The sequence below is a fragment of the Carya illinoinensis genome, chromosome 10, assembly GCF_018687715.1.
Source record: "Carya illinoinensis cultivar Pawnee chromosome 10, C.illinoinensisPawnee_v1, whole genome shotgun sequence".
NCBI classification, from domain to species: domain Eukaryota; kingdom Viridiplantae; phylum Streptophyta; class Magnoliopsida; order Fagales; family Juglandaceae; genus Carya; species Carya illinoinensis.
In genome coordinates this window covers 12,666,145-12,686,868 of record NC_056761.1, presented here as the reverse complement: position 1 = coordinate 12,686,868, position 20,724 = coordinate 12,666,145, and the positions used below count along the sequence as shown (strand labels likewise).

Below are 20,724 nucleotides of genomic sequence, written 5' to 3'. Positions count from 1 at the left end.
ATTCAACTTATCGTAATTGATTTCGGATGATTAAGTTAATCATGAAAAACATACAAATATTTTGAATCAAATCTCTTTTGATGCATCATAATATTTGATTCAATAGTTGTATAATATCATCTCAAAGAGAAAACTGGTAGTTTTCCAATACGAGCTTCTGGCCCAAAATCATAAAAGTACTATAAAAATATTCATTACCATGTCCAACCTCTTGGGTTCTTTGAAAAAAATGCACAATTCATTTTTGAGAATGATATAAATCCAATACCATTCATTTCAGTGAATGATATGGAACTAGTAGGACATGACTAATGATTTCTTAACAAAAACTTATTATTTTGCTCAGCCACTAGAAGACAAGATATAAGTTTAGAATATCTTGTAAACTTTTGCACTCGATATTGCTATTTCAGAAACACATTCGAAGCATTCATTTTAAACATATATTCTTTAGTGGCTTTTCTCTACACAATTTCAATTATACAACTTTAGGTGCATTAATTATAACGAATTTTTGGGAGGATCCCAATCTTTTGGTACACGTATTGCTCCTTTTAAACTATCTCACATAATCAATAGATATTTTATTACGAGATACTCAATAAAATTATTCGTTTAAGGCGATCCTTCAAGGATGCTCCATTCCTATTCCAAAATGAATATTATCATCAATAATTTATAGCAAGTATAAAAAAATAAATAGAACTTGTATATAAATTATGTGAATGAAAATTGACCATAGATATAACTGAAATGTAAATTATGAAAATTTTAATTCACCATAGATAATATTCCCCACAGATATAACTAAAAAATAAATTATGAGAATATTAATTCCCCATAGATATAACTAAGATGTAAACTATGAGAATAAACGTAGAATTTTATCAAGTAATAATAAGGAATATAATCTTTAATACTCACATTGGGGATTGCAAATAATATATTAAAAAATTTACTTGAAGTAGAAGATCACTAACTTCAAAATCAACAGAACCTTGTGCTAATAAGGTGTTATGAAACTAAAAGAGAAATGATATTGTAAAAGAAAGCGTTGTTATTTAATAATGAAAACCTTGAACTTATACAAGTGAATGATACACATATATATAAGAGTACAAATGCGGTTTATGTATAGCTTAAGTCTTAATTGATGGCTAAACAACGGTCATAATTGACAGTTAAGAGTGGTCATAATTAACGATTAAAGATTGTCTTAATTAATGGCTAAACAGCGATCATAATTGACAGTTAAACAGCGGTCATAATTGACAGTTAAGATGATCTTAATTGATGGTTAAATATGATCTTAATTAATGTCTAAAAATGATCATACAAATCGGTTTATAACGATTATTAAAAAATTAATTTTATTAAAGTTCTCTTAAAGTGGATAATTTTTTAGAAAATAATGGACAAATAATTGTCAAATAGAATACAAAAAAAACAAAACACAACAAAATAAAAAACAAGAGGAGAGGCAAACCCGCGACGGTCATTAAGGGAAAATTACGAACGCTTCACCACAGAACACGTGTAGCGGCACCCACAGCTTGACGGACACCCCGAATCTAACTGGACGTCTGCACCATGAAGAATTGAAACGGACCGTCCCGGACAGGACTCTAGAGAATGGGCGGCTCGGCTCCCCTCCACCGGTTTAAACCGCTTTTTGCAGGGATGATAGCCACGTATATAAAATCAATCCAAAGGTCAATACGTTACACGTCATTCATCTCTATCTATCACCAATGTTACGCCGTTTAGTCTCTCCTCCAAAGTCCAAAGCTTCTTGTTCGAATCTCTCTTGTTCTTCCTCTGCTACGCTGCATATTTTTCTGGTAAGATATTCGTATAGATCCGTTGATTATTTCAGATTCGCTGTTATCGTTTGCCATTCTCTTCAATGAATTTGAATTTCTGGTGAAGTGTGAAATTGATGCCATGGTCTAATTTGGAATTTAATCAGAATTACAAATCTGATTTTCCAATTGTTACTTTTATTTTTTTTTGGTAGAATTCTTCTTTATTCACAAATGGAGAACGGCAATGGAGAAGTTGCCATTACTTTCGCCATCATTAGCCTCACCTTGATGCTGTTTCGTGTCCTGTATGTTATATACCGGAGTGGCAAACCTCTTCGAACAGAAGCTCGAGGAGCTCTCAGTACCCTCATTGTTTTAGGTTCAGGTGGGCCATGGAGCTGGTTTCATTACTGATTCACGATGTAAACTAGAGTCGTTATTTATTGGCTGTTATTTCCATTGTAGGGGGTCACACGGCCGAGATGATTAATCTGTTGTTGGTGCTGCAAAAAGACAGGTTTAGTCCTAGATTCTACATTGCTGCCGCTACTGATAATATGAGCCTCCAAAAAGCTCGCACGCTGGAGAACAACTTGGTTGATGAGGTAAGTAGTGATATATCGTTCTGCACTTCTGCATATTTTAGTCTTAAATGTGAGTTCTTCAATGATACATGGACAGGTCCAAGTTGGGGGTTAGATAGAGTCCATTCTTAGATGTTAATATACAACTACATATATGTATATATTCAAGAAGTGTTATCATTGTTGAAATTGAGAGTATGTGGTAGGAGGTAAACCGTTTTTTAGTTGTACTTATAAAGTGAGAGGAGTGGGAAGCATTTTAGGCTTGATTGTTGATAATTTTTTTGTTAAGGAGTCATGAACCCCTAAGATAGTTGAAGAGCAACGGTTAGAATATTGGTAATAGTCCTCTGTTATCAGTACCTTTTCAGCCTTATATAGCAGTTTCATAATATTTGCAGGATTTGTTGAGTGCATAGGTTCCTTGTTGTTATGCACTTTTGGTTGTGACCTGTATCTTTTTTCATCCAATTTCTCTAGCTTTTTATTTACACTCCGTTGAAGAAGTGGAATATTATAGAAAAAAATGGAAACGGACGAAAAATAAATGAGTTAGAGAACATAGTTTGTCAGTGTTTCCAACTTTGTTGCCATAGGAAGTAAGCAAATAATGTGTTTCTCATTGAGAGTTAGTTCTGCACTGCATTTTATTTTTATTTGATTGTTGCAGGTTTGCCAACAAAAGTTTCTTTTTTGAAATGATTTCTACTGCAGAATGGGGTCAAGGAGGTTCAAACTGCTCAGTTCATGCAGATCTATCGAAGTAGGGAAGTTGGTCAATCATATTTCACCTCTGTTTGGACAACTTTAGTTGCTATGGCTCATGCATTCTGGTTAATGACTAAAATTAGACCCCAAGTGGTATTCTCTCTATCCATTTTTATACTTCCAGACATTTATGTTTTGTACACATTACCCACACATGGACATTTCTGGGATAGTTAATTAATTTGTAATTAACTTTTTGCATAACCTCAGATTCTCTGCAATGGGCCAGGGACTTGTGTTCCACTATGTGCAATTGCGTTCTTTTTCAAGGTGTGGATGGATTAAGCCTTTTTGCCTGTTGTCTCGTCGGTTTCTGTAAGATGATGTTGGAGTTAACCTTTTAACCTTGACTGCAGGTTGTGGGGGTTAGATGGTCATCTGTTTTCTACGTTGAGAGTATAGCAAGAGTGAGAAGGCTCTCATTAAGTGGCTTGCTTCTTTACAAATTACGAATAGCGGATCAGTTCTTTGTGCAGTGGCCACAACTGCAGAGACAATATCCACGAGCTCACTATGTTGGTTGTCTCATGTAGTTTATCAAATGCAGCTGTCAACATTGGTATAATTCTCTTCAACCTCCAAGTTTTGCAATGCAGTCAAGATTGCCATTTTTATCTATAGCCTACCTATGTTCTCTTTGTCCAACTAGAGTTGCTCACTAGATAGTGTATGGTAATGTGGACTAATTGTTTCGTGAATTGAGGCCATGAGGAAGAGGGAGAACTACTTTTCTGCTGTACGTTTGATAACCCAGAGTTCAAAAAATTTATGATTTCAGTTTATAATCTCTATCATGTTGAAAAGAAAGAATTATTCCGGCTTGCTTGGGAATTAGTCCAGATATGTTCTTTACATAAATATACATTGTTTAAAGGAGAAAGCGATGGGAACTTAATGTCCAAAATCTATTCAGGTTGGTTGGTTGTTGCTTGTATCATGACACTTTCATGATTCTCTTTCGTTGGGCTATATGTGATGCCTTCCGTTTAATCTTTGATTATTTGTCCCAAAAAAGTGATACCTTCCCCTTTTTTGTGTTACATTTCCATATATTTTCAAACAATTTATGAATGCCGTCCCTATTTTATTTATTTTTTTGGTCTCTCTTTTAACTAGTATTATAAAATTAGGGCAAGAACTTGAGAGGATCATTTTCAATATAACAATTACATGGCAAAATAATTTAACAATACATTTAATTGGGATAAGGGCATCTGCTTGTCTTCCACTAATAATCATTCCATGCATAAGCATAAAAGTGTTACTTGCATTAGCCTCACATTGATCTAAACATGTGTCTTATCCAGCACTGTAGATTGCAGCCTAAAACAAAAGGAACCTTATTCATCCATCAACCTCTCCATGTTGGGAAGCATTAATCGGAAACTTCATTGGAATTTCTATCTTCGGGCTTGGGCTGATAATCGTCGAGGTACTGCTGATAGACGTACGAAATAAAGCCCCAAATAGCCAACACCATGGAGACCACCTTTATTCCACCAAGTTTGTCATGGAAAAAGATCACGGCAAGGACCGGAACAATAGGCAAACCCAGAACACTTATGGCATTGGAGAAGAGGGAAGAAACCTCAAATACCAATCCCATGCAACCAACAGAGAAAACCTGCCACAATATGGCTGTCCAAATCACAGTCATGAGATATGAGACCTTCCCCAGTTCAAACTCCTCCATCTCTCTGTTTAAACCCTTCCACTCTCCGCTGGCAAAAAGTCCCACCAAAGTAGCTGAGGTTGCAACAAGTGATTGGTAAACTATCATGTCCATGATTGCTGAAAATGTCTCCCTTTTCAGAACCCTCTTAAAGGCAAGCTGTGTGAGGGAAAGCACCAACCCATATCCAGCAGATGCACCAAGTGTGCAAATGAACCCAATTATATACTTCCCTTTGGAGACTCCAGCTGTGAGGTCTGCAGAATGTGTTTGAAGAACAAGGAGAATGGAGGATATGGTGAGAAGGACTAGAGAATTGAGTATGAAAGGAGTGAACTTCTGGGAATTGAGGAAGAAGGAGAATAAAGCATTGAACCCCAATGTTGAGGAACTAATGAGGGAGTAAGTAGAGACTGGAAGGTACATTAGCCCAGTTGAAAACAAGAAGCAATCTACTGCTACAAGTAGGCCAAGGAATACATAAACTGTTGAAAGTGTCAAGGCTGAGGGTGGTTTTGAGAGGACTGTTTCTACTTTGGGGGGTTTGTTTTTGGGTGCTGAGATGAAGTAGTAGGGAAGGAGGAGTGGGAAGCCTCCAAGCTGCACAAGGGTTCCTAACCATTTGCTTTTTCCACCTTTTGCATAATATAATCTTCCCAGTATTAAAGCTGATGACTGCCCAAAGAGGAGAAAGAGTGTATATATGGCCATTCGGAGCCACCTTTTATAGTTTCTTTGTTTGCCAATTGTTGATAGGCTGCTGGCATGCATTTGCTCAGTTGAGTTTGCTTGTTTGGCCATCTCAGCTGCTAGGAGCGCAGCGAAAGGATTAGTACAGTATCAAAAAGGAGATCAAGGTATGTTTTAGCTATTATCCGAACTGAGGATATCAAGTGGAAGAGAGATTGATATGGAATGGGCCCTGTACAATAATTATTGAGCATTAGGCTGTCCAAAAAATCCACACAATAGTAAGAAATGTTGTAGAGTCCACTACATATGTCCATCTCTCCAACTAAGGCATTCAAATTTGAGGAACAGCGTGAGAAGACTTTTCCCCCCAAAAAAAAGGTATATGACAGACTGTTTTGCACACTCAATCCAGGATATTCTTATATTTTCTCTTAAGTTACATGTTTTGGTGTTCTTAGAAAGGATCTTTCATTCAAGTGGATGATGTCTCTAGACTGATCTACATCAGAACCCAAGAATCCATTACTAGTGAGGTATTAAATGTTTTTGGTCTTTGATGCTGCGGTATTCTCTTTTTATAGACTTGTTGGTACACCTCTCAATTAAATTCCAAAAAGCCTCTTTTCCGTTCTCCTCAAATCACGCCAAGTAAACATGAGAAATTCAAGTTGTACACACAATTCCTTGTTCCAATAAACGCTGTAGTTTCTTGGACTTCAGCATGGTCTTGAGGCTTTTATTTTTCCCCCTCAAATTGTATTATAATTTATAGAAGAAAGGTTTTGCTAGGAGTACTATGAAATTCTAACTGCTGGAGCAGTGCCATATCTTTATGTTCCACCACCTAGGTTCAAGCTAGAAACAACATAGTTTCGGTTCTCTCTTTCTGACTTCCCTTTCTTTTCTGAAAAATGATTAGGTGATAGAGGTCTTTTCTAGCCCTGGGTACCTAGATATATAGGCAGCATCTCCATCTATATGTTATTTCCTTGATTGGTACCTCTTATGGTCTACAAGTTCCAAAAAACTGAAAAGAAAAGGCACATAACTTGTTCTTTGGGGACACAAAGGATTTCTTTCTTCAAAACTTAAAACCCACATCCATATGTGATACAATATCTCACTCAAAGTCAAAGCTGATGCATGTTCAGCAATTCTACTGCTAGACAGTTTTGAATTATCTGTCTGTTTCTATCATTACTGAAGTAAACTAGAAATAGAAACAGAGCTCTTGTAAACCCTGCCAAATCAAACTAAATTTATCTTCCTCTAGCAACCTTAACTAATTTAAAAAAATGAAGATAAGAAACTTCTCTCTTGCTAGTTAATATATGAAAACCTGAACACTTACTCATGATGTGGAGCTGCACTTCCTGAGCTTCTCCCATGTTGAATATCAAGAAGCTTCAAAGATGAGAGAGAGAGAGAGAACGAAGCATTTAAAAGATGCAATTTTGGTAGTGAATAGGTGTAGGCTTTTAGCGGTGCAATAAACATTTCCTTATATTATTTCTACCCTTTCTTGCAACACTTTTGAGTGTTTTGAAAGGGATTGGGATGTTCTAAATTATTCTTGAAAAGTTGTCATAGTCTATATTATTTAAAAATTCTTACCCCACTCAAACTCAATGCAGCCGGCCATGTCAATTTCCTTGTAAAATAATGTACTGTATATGTGGTTAAGATGAATCTTGTGTAATTAAATTCATATGTTTTCTGATGAACAACTAGTTAATTACTATCATTAAATAGCACAATGATGTATTATTGGGTTGCTTATCCTTTTTTGCTATGCCTCTCAACCAATTTTCCAAGGGGGCTGGAGTGACGCCTAAATCAGAAGGTTACAAAGTATGTGAGGGGATGAGGACACCTGTTTGTTTTTTAGCAGGTGTCCTCAAATACATGATAGTCACAAATATACATAATGTATATATACATATGTATGTGTGTGTGTGTGTGCGCGCGTGTGTGGTGATCACATGCCTTGGTGGGTCTATTAGGAAGGTCTTTATAGTTGAAACTTGAATTGTGCACTCTAGGGGATATAATTTGCCGGCTAATTACACCCAGTTCCTGACAAACTGAGGTGCTGGTTTCTTTCATTGGATGAGATGGTGGTGGCAAGATATTTTAGAGTTTCATTCTTGCAAAGAAGTTCATTGTTTGTGGATGATTAGAGTGTAAATCCTACGAGGAAAACAATGAGGTCATTCTCATATTTCTCACAAAATTCCTACACGCTCACTCTTTATTTTAGTGTCCTTAACAAAGAGATCGAATAACTTTTTGTGTGGCCAAGAAACTTATATTACCACTAGAAAAGAGGTCAAAAGGATGAGTTAATGAACAATAATAAATTATGGGATACGTCGTCTTTTTTTAAAAAGAAAAAAAAATAACTACCAAGTTGGAGCAGCTAAGCCTGATTATCAGGAGCTTGTTTTCTGAAATGGCATTTCAACATTGTCTGCACTTTTATTATTTTAAGTTTCTGTTCACACTTGAATAGAGCAAGAATTTCAAAACTTCAGTGGCTGTCAACACTAGTACTGTATGTAGTGGGTGAGATTGACCAAACTAAAAGGCAGATGTTATTAGATGCCTATTTTCACCATTGTGCTTCGACTTTTGGTAACCTGATAACTAATCGGGCACTAATTTTATTTTATTATCAATGATATATGCTCAAGATTGCATGGAAAGTGTAAAGCAACAAACTGCCTAGACTTTTGCTGCAAATCTAAGGCTTTTTGGTCCCTTAAAAAATTCATGAAACATATGGTAAAAGGTTTGGTAGAATTTACCACAGATGTGCTTCGTTTGGGCCCGATTTCTGTTTGGGAAAGCCTTCAAACCACGTGGTGTGAAGGCGAATTTCACATCCCTAATGGGAGAGGAGGACACGTCATCTTTCTATCATTTTTACCTTATACTCGAATACAAGTGATAAGTCTTTTTTAACGTCTTCCCTTCACTTTTTACATCGAGCTGTCCTCAAGCCCGTCGCTCTCTCAAGGACATCGAAGTCACTCTCTGTCGATCTTCATCGCAGTGCAAGGCTGTCGAAGTCCAGTGTGGTTATCTCTCTGTCGATCTCCGGCACCTTTTGCACCGCGTCCTGTTCAAAGCGGCTCTCTTTTACAACCGCCTTAAAATCCAAGCTTTAAACGAACTAGGGGCACATCTGAAACCTAGGCCTACTCCTTTGAAGCCAACATGACCAAGACCTTCAGAACCAAGAGAATCCTTGGCTTCTACAATGGCACCGTGCATATTTTCCCTTAACATCTACTCATTCCATTGCATGCTTCAATACATACATACACTAATCTAGTCGAACTTCGAGTGATACCCATCTTATCTTATGCCAGGGAGTTCATGCATGCAACAACATAGGCCGGAGCTAAGATCAAGGGAGGAAGTTTTCCGAGAAAAGTGTATATAAAGATCCAGAGAAATGTTTCAAGAATATACGGAAAAATATTTCCTATTTGAATACACCAAGTTCGTATATGCTCCAAGACAATCAAAGTTCATTAGTATTATTATCTTGCATTTCTTCGATGCTAGACATGTAATTATATGCCACAGGAACCTACATTTTCTTCAATGATTGAACAAGATACTTACCAAAAAAATGATTGAACAAGATAGAGAACGAATTTATATGCGGCAATTACAAATATTACAGAAAGGCAAAAAAAAAAAAAAAAAAAAAAAAAAAAAAAAAAATTCCTATCATTTCCTGCACTCTGACACGCTGCAATGCATATCAACTTCTACTTTCAGCTCTGATAACAGCAATCAATTGCAAAATTTGCTTTGGCAGCTAGACTTGCAACCAGCATCTTCCAAAGTCCCCTTATTTAATTCCCACTTCTATGGTTTGGAAATATCTACGTAGCTCTATCTAAGTCTTGATTTGTCAGGCCTGTAAGAGTACTTCCAATTAGCGATCATCGTATGTGGGTGAAAGAGAATTAAAAGATCCTCTAAAAAAATTTGTGTATATTAGATACCAGAATCTCTTACCCACAATTATGATAAAAGCCCTTCACAAATCCCAAGTATGAGATTTCTCTCTAAAAACAATTAAGTGCCATGAAGAGGATTACCTATGCATGAGGGATGTGAAGAAGAATGAATGAGATGAAATACAACGACAGGAAAATGGCAGCCCCAGCAAGAAAATTATATAGCAGCCGCTGGTTGTCTTTTGTGGGTATGAAAACTGTCTTCAGTGTATTAGTTAATTCAAAAATCCGAAGAGATACCTGCATAAGCAAGTCCAGAGAGGAGCAAAAAAATGCAACAAAAGTGGGTCATGGTTAGTACTAGTGGCATATGAAGAATTGAAGGGTCAAGAAGAAATATGCTTACAAGGACATAAATGGCAGTAGTAAGCATGAAGTTAAGCATGGGATATTCTGGGACAAGAGAAAGAAGCCACTTAGGCTGTCCATTAGGCACGCTTGATCTGCAGATGCATATACGGAAGTTAGAAACACAACTGAGTTGAGTCGGCATTTTGCGTCAATTTTTTATCCGTGCATTTGCATGTTAGTGAATTTTTAGGACTTTTCCCTGGTAATGCCAGAAGAAGTGAGACAAGGAAAAGATAGATATCCACTTGTGCTCAGTGCCTTGGATTCTCCCCCTTCTTTTTATTTAGACTTGGGAAGGGACATGACGTTTGCTTTGATATTAATTTATATAATGAAAAATGAAATTTTCAAGTACTTCTTGGAAGTTTTAAGAAGAAAGCTTAAATACCACATCCAAAAAGTAGAAATAAGGAAATGGTTTTGAATTCATAGTATTAATTTACTCCCAATAATGGTTACATGAGCTTACGGACTTATATAATACAACATACATCAAGACTTGAAAAATGGCAAGATGTTTTCAAAATAAATAAACACAGATTTATTATAATGTTAGTATAACGTAGCACTTGGCAAATTGGTGAAATATAAACGAAATGAATAAATTTACAAACCTCAACCAGATATGGAACTGAGAAATATAGGTCTCCAAAGTAATCTTGCCCAGCCACCTAATAATACCAAGTGGAAAAATAAGAAACCTCAAAATATGGTAGCAGAATACATTCAAGTTCATATACAAAAAGCCATTCAATATTCCTGTAAAGGGGGCGGTTCAAGTATTAAATTGTTCAATTGTACAGACAAGAGAACATACGCAAAGAGAGTCAATGAGAAACTCCGAAACTGCTGAGTGAAATTTCGCAAGCAAATATAAACTCTGATATCACAAAGAAGGCAAATAGTAAGATGCTGGAAGATGAACAAGAAAGAGTTACTTGATTGCACATGCTATGTGGGAAAGTAACATTAGAATAGGAAAAATAAAGTAACTAATCAATACTCACGTTATGGGAATCCACGATGTGTAGGGATGGTATTTGTTGTATGTAACCTTGTCCAGCTTATAAATACATTCATACCACAAGTAACCAACCTAGAAAAAAAATTTAATGAAATAAAGACAACGAGAAACCCAAAATAGATAAACAATAATGTGTAAACAGATAATAAGTATACTGTTGTCACAAAATCAGGCAACTCACAAATAAAGAAACTGCAACAATGCTTGCTTTGATGGAGATTCTCCTTTTGATCTCACATTCCTCCAATTTCTCCATCCATTTCTCAATCTAGCATGTTCATGTATTTGAAACTTTTAGTGGTTGGCACACCAAGAAAGCAAGAAATACCAGATGATCAGACATTCAAGAAATTACATTGGGGTGATAATATGCATATATCATTCCATTGATCCATATATACCGATCAAGTCCAGATCTGAAATGCCATTCATGCAGGCGAGGGAGATCTGGTTTTGCAGGATCAGTATAACCTGTCATTAAAAGTAATGTTACGCATATGAAGCCAGTAGGTATACGCATAATCATAGATTTATTCTTTTGATAAGTAATCATAGATTTATTCTAAAAAATACCTTTAACTTTAAACACAGGAGTAAGCTTAACAAAATCCAATTTATCATATTAAATCCATACAAAATGTCTTTACCAATATTATTACACGGAATATGAGTCCATACATAAATCCACATTAAGAGGAAGGTGGTGAAAGATCAAAGTTCAAGGGTGATAACACTGATAAGCAAACTGACTAGATCACTCTAATCAAATTGCTCCCAAACCTGAAGCCCACAAACTAAAGCTTTAAATCCAAGTACGAGTTGGGTACTGTCTAAGTTCGGCAAAGTTCACATAAAGTACTAAACTAAACAAGCTGACTAGCTGAACCATGAAATGACTCGCTAAATTTCAGATTAGTATTGATGTAGGAGCAAGTAAAAAATAAAAGACAAAAGGCAACACAAAATTGGTTACTAACCTAAAATGAAGGCTAGTGGACGCCAGAATATGTAAAAAACTCCAGGAATTTCCCAAATCAAGATAACCACAAGAAAGCATCCAAGAATCTTCACAGCCATCACTGAGCGTATCTCATTGTACTTGTTAAAGATACCAAGGGTTCCATACACCATTAATGTGAAAAGCGTGTGCATTGGACAGATGTAGTACAGCATATAGTCATTGTTCAGAACAATGCAACAAAATGCTACAAAGAAATTTAGCCGCCACATCATCTGCATAATATAAATGATGACTTAGAAGATCTTAGACTAAAAACATACAAGGAAAAGAAAGCAAAGAAAAGACTCTGTCAATGATTGTTTGAGTTAAATGGTTATACGGTGTATTACCTGAGCAAAGCGTGCAATGCTAAAATCCTTTCTAATGTAATAATAGGAAAAGTTGCCAAATCCAGTCATCCAAACATACGCAGCAATAAAGATACGTATTGCATTGTATATCTCCGTTGCAGCAAAATAATGGTACATTAGAAATAAGACCTGCAAAAACATAAAAAGAAATGTAGATGCCACTTCAGACATTAAACTGATGTCAATCCCAAAAGGTTGCCGCATTATCAAAACCTTAACATTCCAATAAAAGAAAAACCAAAATCAAATAGTTTCACAATTTCTCAGTAGCTTTTATTATCCAAACCAAAATGCATGGCTGAAATGAAATAAAATAGACCACAGGTGAGAAAGTTTTGAAGCAGTTTCGGGGTTGAAAGTGAACTTGGATAAATCAAAGATGGTGCCTATTGGAGGTGTGCAACGTTTAAGACACTTGGCTAATACTCTGGGGTGTAAGATCTCCGCACTTCCTATGACATATCTTGGCCTTCCACTGGGGGCCGCCTCAAGAGCGGCTCTGTTATGGGATACAGTGATTGAGAAGGTAAGAGCGTAGATTAGCAGGTTGGAAGAGAATGTACTTGTCAAAACGGGGTAGGATTACCTTGATCAAGAGTACCCTATCTAACCTACCGACCTATTTCCTATCCTTGTTCCCTATTCCAATAAGTGTGGTGCTTCGCATTGAGAAACTACAGCGGAACTTTTTGTGGGAAGGACTAGGTGAGGAGTTCAAATTCGTGGGAGAAGGTGTGTAGTCCTCTCTCTAATGGTGGTTTGGGCATTAAAAATTTGAGAACTTTTAATCGGGCGTTACTAGGAAAATTGATGTGGAGATACTACAAAGAACCAGATGCGTTATGGAAGTTGGTGATTGAGAGTAAATATGGTAGCCTTTTTTGGGGGGGGGGATGGTGAGAGGGACATATGGACTGGGGCTGTGGAAATATATAAGAGGAGGATCGGGGGTTTTCTCCCGTCACACAAGTTTTCGTCTAGGAGATGGGGTTAAGATTAAATTCTGATATGATACTTGGTGTGGTAACTGTGCTCTAAAGGACCAATTTCCTGCTCTCTTCAGGGTCGCAAGTGATAAGGAGGTTTCAGTAGCGGATGTCATGGTGATAGTTGGGGAACAAATCCAGTGGAATATCAACTTCAGCCGGGCGGCACACGATTGGGAAATGGACAGTTTTGCAGCCTTTTTCAGCCTCCTGTACTCACTCAAACGGAGCAATCAGCTTGCTGATTTATTATGGTGGATTCCTACAAGTAAAGGCTTGTTCTCGGTTCGCTCCTTCTATAAGTCTCTTTCACAAGAGTCTCCCATTCAGTTTCCTTGGAAAAGGCTTTGGAGATATAAGGCGCCTCCCAAAGCAGCGTTTTTTGTGTGGACCGCTTCCTTGGGTAAGATCCTCATAACGGATAACTTGAGGAAAAGGGTGGTCATCGCAGATTGGTGTTGCATGTGTAGGAATGGGGATGAATCTGTAGACCATCTTTTATTACACTATGAGGTAGTTCGAGGGTTATGGAATGAGATATTTAGTAGACTAGACTTGGGCTGGGTTATGCCCATGACAGTGGTGGCGGTTTTGGCTTGTTGGACAGATTTGAGAGGCATTCAACAGATCAAGGCTATGTGGAAGATGATCCCTATTTGCATCATGTGGTGTGTGTGGCAAAAGCGTAATGAATGAACTAAATTTTAATGGCCAAAATTTTCATGATTTTCTTGTATCTATTGATCCTACGCACTGGGTAATTCATTGTACTGAACATGGCTTTTGCCTATTCTTTTCATTAATATACTTTGATTGTACTTCTAAAAAAATAAAGGTGAGAAAGTTTTACGATGTTAGAAAAAACGAATATAATTGAAGGTAAATTAAGCAGTTTTGCAGACATAGGAACACAAGTAATGCAAGATCACATACTACAAAAGAATGAAAGCACTTAGATTTCTTTTCCCAAGTGAAAGTTAAACGTTACTACTAATCACAAGTTGTGAGCTTTGAAGACTACTTGCCTGCATCCATCCTTTCCATTCCTCAGTTTGATGCCGATTGAGGTAAAGTAAGGATTTTCCAGAGAATGCTGACACATCATTATGCTTCTTCAAAGAAGTCATTGCTGAAACTATGATGAGGAGAATGTAGAGAAAGAGGAAAAGATCACGATTGTATTTCTGCCCAAGGAAAGAATTAGCAAAGATTATCAAAATTGTTAGTAATATATTCCTGCCAATGGTGTGTATCATCATCTGAATTTTAAGCATACAGTATACAAGAAAAGAAAAAAGTAGGGAAAATTACAATCAACCCCTTTGAACAACTTTACTCTCCAAACTACCACTCTCTGTAATTTAGCCCTTCTTTAAGTCAAATCTTAAAGATCATGTTACATCACTTATTTTCAAAATGGGGGGCTAAATCACAACTTTGGTAGTTTTGTAGTCATATTCCAAAAAGAATGGTAGTTTGAGGGGGTAAAGACTGTAAAGTGTGATTTTCCCAAAAAGTTAATGCTCTACTATTATCTAATGTTTTACCAAATGAAAATTCACGTCATCAAAAAGTAAGTTGTCATAACTTGTAGATTGACAGGAATGAAGCAGTACTATACTCATGAAAAAAAGAACAAGTATCCAGAATTATATAGGAAAAAAGGTGCCTTGTGGAGATAATTATGCATCATAATATCTTGGGGTAGCATCTGAGGATAAAAACTATCCTAAACAGAATCATGGATAGGACTAAAGAAACATAGTCAAAAGCAAGACAAAAGCACCTTTGCAGATCCTCCCAGTAAATTTGTACGATCACATATGTAGAAATACAGCAGAATTGCACCCAATTCAGACCTACGTGAGTGTAATGTCATATAAGAAAGAGAGGAGGCTAAGTTTTGTATCTCAATAAAAAAGATTGTGACTTACATTGCTCTTAAAGTTGCTCTATTTTCTAGCAAAAAGGAGTCGTCCATGGTCAGGAACCTACAAACATGAAGAGCAGAAGGTAAGAATGCTTAAGACAAGAAAAAAATGAAAGTACATAAGGATGAAACATAGTAAGTGACCTAATTAGATTCGTTTTTATTGATAAACTATGAGACTTTGCAGATGCTGATCTTGTGAGACCTCCTTCCAGCAAAGTAGTCCGATCATCTTCTTTGATTGTCTCCTTTCCCAATTCAACCATATTAATGTCTGAATGACTGCAACCCATAAAAATTATCATCAGAGAATATTCTATCCAAAGTAACATTATTTCTTCCTCTCAATTTCACGAATAACAATCTCCTAAATTTTGAAAATATATCAAACAGAAGATGAGACTTAGCATCTGTGCCTGAAGGAGAAAAGTGAAAATTTTAATTAAGCACTAAATTAAATATTAGGAAACCAATTTCAATAAAACTTAGAAATTGCAGCATCAAATGGAGATCAAACCCTTTTAAATTGAGACACATGGTATAAAGAATAAAATTAGTAGGATCTGTGTGTTCTCTCTCTCTCTCTCTCTCTCTCTCTCTCTCTCTCTCTCTCTCTCTCTCTCTCTCTCTCTCTCTCTCTCTCTCTCTCTCTCTCTCTCTCTCTCTCTCTCTCTCTCTCTCTCAATGCCTTTTTAACAGCCAAAAGATAATACCAGTACTTATAAATGATCCCACCCTTTGTTGTATTCCACAAATTATTTGGACCACCATAGAGCCACAATATAGGCCCCCACACTTTCTGTCAATGTGATGCATTGTCATCCTAGGATTTCATCTAGTGTTGCCTCAGCACTGTCCCTCAATCAGTGTACTCCCTAATACTGTTTCTTAACCATGTTCTGTTTTGGGATTATTTTTTCAAGGAGTATAGGAATTAGAAACATGGGTTTCAGTTTCTTTTCCTCCCAATTGATTTGTCTCACTTTTCAGCTTTGGGGTTAAAGGTGGTTTCTTTCTGCTTGGGTGCCAAGAAAAATGATGCTAAAGGAACATAAACTGGTAGGAAGGGACTGAGTTTCCCCAATTCTAGACAAGACCCATTAAGAGAGGTTTTTATAACTTCAAATTTCTTTTTCAATGCACAATCAGAAGCTTACTTTTTGTTTAGTGTTTTAAAGTGGAGATTTTACTTTACATTGGCATCAAAACGTGATCATATGGGATAAATAATTAGCATAAATCAGAGGAAATATTAGAAAATTTTTAAGTCAGTGAACTGCTAGCCAACCAAAACATACAATTTTCAAACTAAGATGATGCCTCTTCTGCTTGCACTTTATCTTTAACAGGCAGTTTTGCTCAATAGAGCAAGAAAACTAGCAAAGAAACAACTCTAAATTTCTTGCCCTATTCCAAGGCAGCTGCTTGACTCCTTCAACCATTCTAAAAGAGAAGAGGGTTTGGTATAGCCACCAACCATAGTATCATAATCCAAGTATACAATTATGGACAAGTAAAAGAAGGGAAGCAGATTGATATTCAGTATTGGTTAAACTATGTAACATACAAGCAATTGGAAGCCAATCGAAACCACCGAAGATTCAAATAATCCCAATCCATAAAATCTGTAGCCCCCCATGTTGAGAGAAGAAACTTACACTTTAGAAGGATGAGAAGATTTCCTATATTCAAGGAACTCTGAGTATATCCATGCGACAAAAATTTGTACCATTCCAAGCAAAAAGGACACCTAGAAAATATTAAGGAATATCCATTAATAACGGGAAAAATTTTGTCAAAGGTGAAAATAACTAAACAGAGACAAGCAAACAGAACAATAAAGAGGACATAGTCCCTCAATAAATTCTGAAAATAACATGAAAAGAAAAAAACTTATTCTAATGGAATAGATGTTGATTAGGAAAACAATGGCAAAAAATTGAGCAGCCAAATAATGAGTACCAGATTTTCATTGGGCTAGCATCAAAATGTAATCGTTGGGGGAATTCCAAATTAATATGGAAGGGTAAGGGAAAAATAAAACACAAGAAGCAACATGACATGCACATTTACCGAGCAAGTCTCTTACAGAATTGGGATTGGGGAAGAAGCAATATGGCATCCTAAAACCAATTGGGATTGGGGAAGATGCACTCAAGTTTTTTACAGAATTCGATCTCATGCCCACGAGTCCATTTTTAGAGCGGTTGCAAAGAGCGTTATTGTGGACATCCAACAATCCCTCTCTTACAATGATGCTCCTGAGACTTGAATCAATGACTTCTAACTCTGATACTAATTGTCAGACCGTGAGCTGCAACTCTACCTAAAAGCTATTAAGGAAGGCACACTCTCAGGGCAGTGTTTCCAAACACCCGGTGCCAATCAAAAAAAAGGAAGGCACACTCAAGTCTTAAATATTCAACATCACACCATGCAGGCTTGGTTTAAAGTGGTCGCAAGAAGCAGTATTGTGGACACATCTCAACAAAATTGGTAGCAAATCTTGAAAAACAATACACATGAATCCAAGGAGTGTAGCAAATTTGAGGCAAGTTCAAAGGACTTCAATATAGCTCATTGTCACGTGAAAGAGACAATTTAAATTATTTAGGGCCAAGTTGCTAGCTCTTATCGCAGTTTACATGTAAGCAATTTACCATCATTGAACCCAGTTTCGTCACCAGCTGGAATTGCTCAAATAATATTTAGCCTGAACAAACTATTAATGATATAAGGCAGTGACTTTTCTCTCTCAAAAATAAAAGCCACCAAATTACCAAGCACCCTATATGAGCTGAAAAGGTAAATGCCAATTGACAGTGGAAAAAATGAACCATGAATGGATCCATTCGTAGATAAACAAAAACATGAATATTCATTTGGAGTTTTCAATAAATGCATCAAAAGAAACACTTTGCTCCGTAGAACCAAATGCATAAATTTAGAAGAAGCAAATAAACATTCTGAACAAAAAACTTACACATGCTAAGAGACACATAAACACTTTTTTTTTTGATAGGTTAAGAGACACATAAACACTAACATACTGGTAAGTTTGAAAATGATAATATGCACATTATATGATGAATGGATTCCTCTACAGATAAAGTGCTCGCTCTCTAATTTCCAAGAAAATGTTACAACAGGAAAAAACTTGCATGCTCGACAAAATTCATGAGGTACAACAGACTTCAGCCCGAATTACATTATTAGCCAATAATATCAACTACCAATTCACCATTCAATTCAACCATGTCTGTCCACTGTTCTCAACATCCACCCAAAAATGAGCAGAAAATTGAGAATATGACACAAAAGCATCCATAAAACCTCACCTGACCGGGCGTAAGTGGCTCGGAAACCACCATCTCCGGTCCCGCAAAACGGTTGGAAACTGCCAAAACCCCAAGAAAAATTAACCACGTCAATGGATACCAATGCAGTCATTGTAACCTTATGGCAACCAAAAATACATTATAAAGAGTAGAATTGTGAAATTCCAATGGCAGATGGAGAGGAGAAGTACCCTAGCTAGGGATGGAAGAGAGAGAGACAGAGAGACCCAAATGCAAGAGGAGCGAGCAGGAGGAGTAGAAGAAGAAGGGAGGAGGAGAAATCCATCGCTTAAAGAATGGAGAAAATGTCGGAGGGTGAGTCCCTCTCACTCCTTCTGGATCTGTTCATAGCGGTTGATAGCTGTTGCGGTGGGTTGAGTCGTGGTTGTGCTTTTGTTCTCAATCAGTCACTCCTTACTTTTTTTTTTTTTTTTTTTCTAATCACAGTCACTCCTTACTTGACTCAGTACTCTAGCTTATATTTTTTAGACATATATTTGCAACCGTAGGCTAACTTTAAAAAAAAATGAGTAACAATGAATATATATATATATATGTAAAAATTTTATTTTTTAATAGTAAATTTTATTTTATAAAAAAAAAATATATACAGCACTTGTACAACTCATGTCTTAATATTATTTTTAAAATATTAATCTATTTATATAAATTTTATATTTACTTACTATTTTTCAAAGGATCGGAATACTCTACACTTGCATATGTAAATATCATTTTTTTTTCCTTCTATGTTTCGTCTACATGAACTTTTGCCTATCTTTACTATTAATAAATAAATAAAATTGCACATTAAAAAACAGAGTTTCTTGGGTTGTTGGTACTCTCAAACCTCTTTTTATCTTACTTTAATGAATATTTGATTATAAATTGTGGTAATGGGTAAGCCTTATTACGCATGTTATGTCCATATGGGTGGGAAGTTATTAATTAACTTTCCAACACTACCACATCTTACCATATGAAAACTCTTTAAATATAAAAGTTTACGTACATTATTTTAGAGTGTATAAAAGTTAAAGAAAAACTCTCATCTCTCTACATTTTCTTAGAAAAACAATATAAATTTCTTGATCTTAAAACGTAAAACTTTTTAAGAGACTATAGTAACCTCCTAAGTAACGTAGAAATGCAAACAACAAAATGACGTAGGCCGTAAGACGAGCAAAGATTCAACATTATAGAAATTCAGCTCCTTGAGGTAATCTGATTTAACTTTATTTAATAATAAATAAATAAGGATAGAAGTGTTTGTCTGGTTAATCTTAGAAAAAAGTGGGAGAAAAAACAATAAAAGGATAGGCATTTTTTTAAAAAAAAAAAAAATACAAGGGGTGGGGTAGATACTGATAATAAATTATCTCAACAAGAGTTTTCTTTAATCAATAATTGCATTAAAATAAAATGAAGAATACAAATCAATAAATTGGATTTGGATTCATATTTTTCAGCTAAGACAAAAAGGAGAAGATTGAAATAGTAATTTGGGTATTGATATAATTAGGAAAATGGGCACTTAAATGAATGAATTTGTTGTTTTGGTATAAATGTGAATGTAAATCTCCACATACTCTTTGACTAGACTGGACAACCCATGCTGTCATGTAGTGCATGTAGTTTACTTTTTGAAGGGGGCGAGTACAAGATGGCATGTGAAAAACCACATGCATGCCTATCTTTTGGCTAATTTTGGTCATGATGCTGCATGCTTCCAGTTGGATATTGACGGTCCAGATTATGGCCCCATGCACAAAAATATTTGAGTAACACCGCTATACTGCTAGTCACTTTTTTTCACTTTTTTTTAATATATTTAAATATTTTAAAAAATATATATATCAATATACTTAAAATCACTTCTTTAATGATAAGTAAAAAAAGACTACCAAACGATATACTGTAGCAGTCCACTATGTGCGGCATACAAGCTTTATTCAAAACATTTGTGGGTTAAGTTGGTCATGCAAAGAAGGGGAACATTAATGGCCCCAGTTCTGTCCTAACACTCCCTCCTCTATTCAAATACCTTTGTGGGTAAGCCATGGATGGTAAGAGTATAAGGACTATGATAGTAATTTGACTAGCTTAACTTCTACGATATATATATAAGATGTTGTTCTACCTAAAGTCGTAGCTAGATCTAAAGA

The 20,724-nt window shown here is 36.1% G+C and overlaps 3 protein-coding genes across 7 annotated transcripts; 1 reads left to right on the top strand and 2 right to left on the bottom strand.

Annotated features, from left to right (window-relative positions):
• Positions 1-1,680: 1,680 nt before the first annotated feature.
• Positions 1,681-9,135, top strand: LOC122279148 (UDP-N-acetylglucosamine transferase subunit ALG14). 5 transcript variants are annotated; one of them, XR_006229484.1, is made up of 8 exons: positions 1,681-1,841; positions 2,018-2,190; positions 2,271-2,410; positions 3,104-3,250; positions 3,368-3,427; positions 3,514-3,716; positions 4,465-5,900; positions 8,897-9,135. XR_006229484.1 is itself a non-coding variant. In XM_043089530.1 (7 exons), the coding sequence occupies exons 2-6, from the start codon at positions 2,037-2,039 to the stop codon at positions 3,688-3,690; spliced, it is 678 nt and encodes a 225-aa protein (XP_042945464.1). In that variant the 5' UTR covers positions 1,681-1,841; positions 2,018-2,036; the 3' UTR covers positions 3,691-3,716; positions 8,897-9,135. The 5 variants fall into 5 exon arrangements, 3 of the variants coding, with proteins under 3 accessions (XP_042945464.1, XP_042945463.1, XP_042945462.1); XR_006229485.1 differs by lacking the exon at positions 8,897-9,135 and adding an exon at positions 5,981-6,089; XM_043089530.1 differs by lacking the exon at positions 4,465-5,900.
• On the bottom strand, positions 4,533-5,630 carry LOC122279147 (probable purine permease 10). Its single transcript, XM_043089527.1, has one exon. The coding sequence runs from the start codon at positions 5,628-5,630 to the stop codon at positions 4,533-4,535; it is 1,098 nt and encodes a 365-aa protein (XP_042945461.1).
• LOC122279146 (protein REDUCED WALL ACETYLATION 4-like) lies at positions 8,984-18,974 on the bottom strand. The gene is made up of 17 exons (XM_043089526.1): positions 18,751-18,974; positions 18,560-18,618; positions 16,880-16,971; positions 15,366-15,503; positions 15,226-15,282; positions 15,078-15,150; positions 14,317-14,475; positions 12,285-12,434; positions 11,912-12,167; positions 11,290-11,405; positions 11,116-11,202; positions 10,918-11,006; positions 10,728-10,790; positions 10,525-10,581; positions 9,906-10,002; positions 9,641-9,799; positions 8,984-9,456 (listed from the first exon to the last, which is right to left on the bottom strand). The coding sequence occupies exons 2-16, from the start codon at positions 18,590-18,592 to the stop codon at positions 9,641-9,643; spliced, it is 1,626 nt and encodes a 541-aa protein (XP_042945460.1). The 5' UTR covers positions 18,593-18,618; positions 18,751-18,974; the 3' UTR covers positions 8,984-9,456.
• Positions 18,975-20,724: the final 1,750 nt, after the last annotated feature.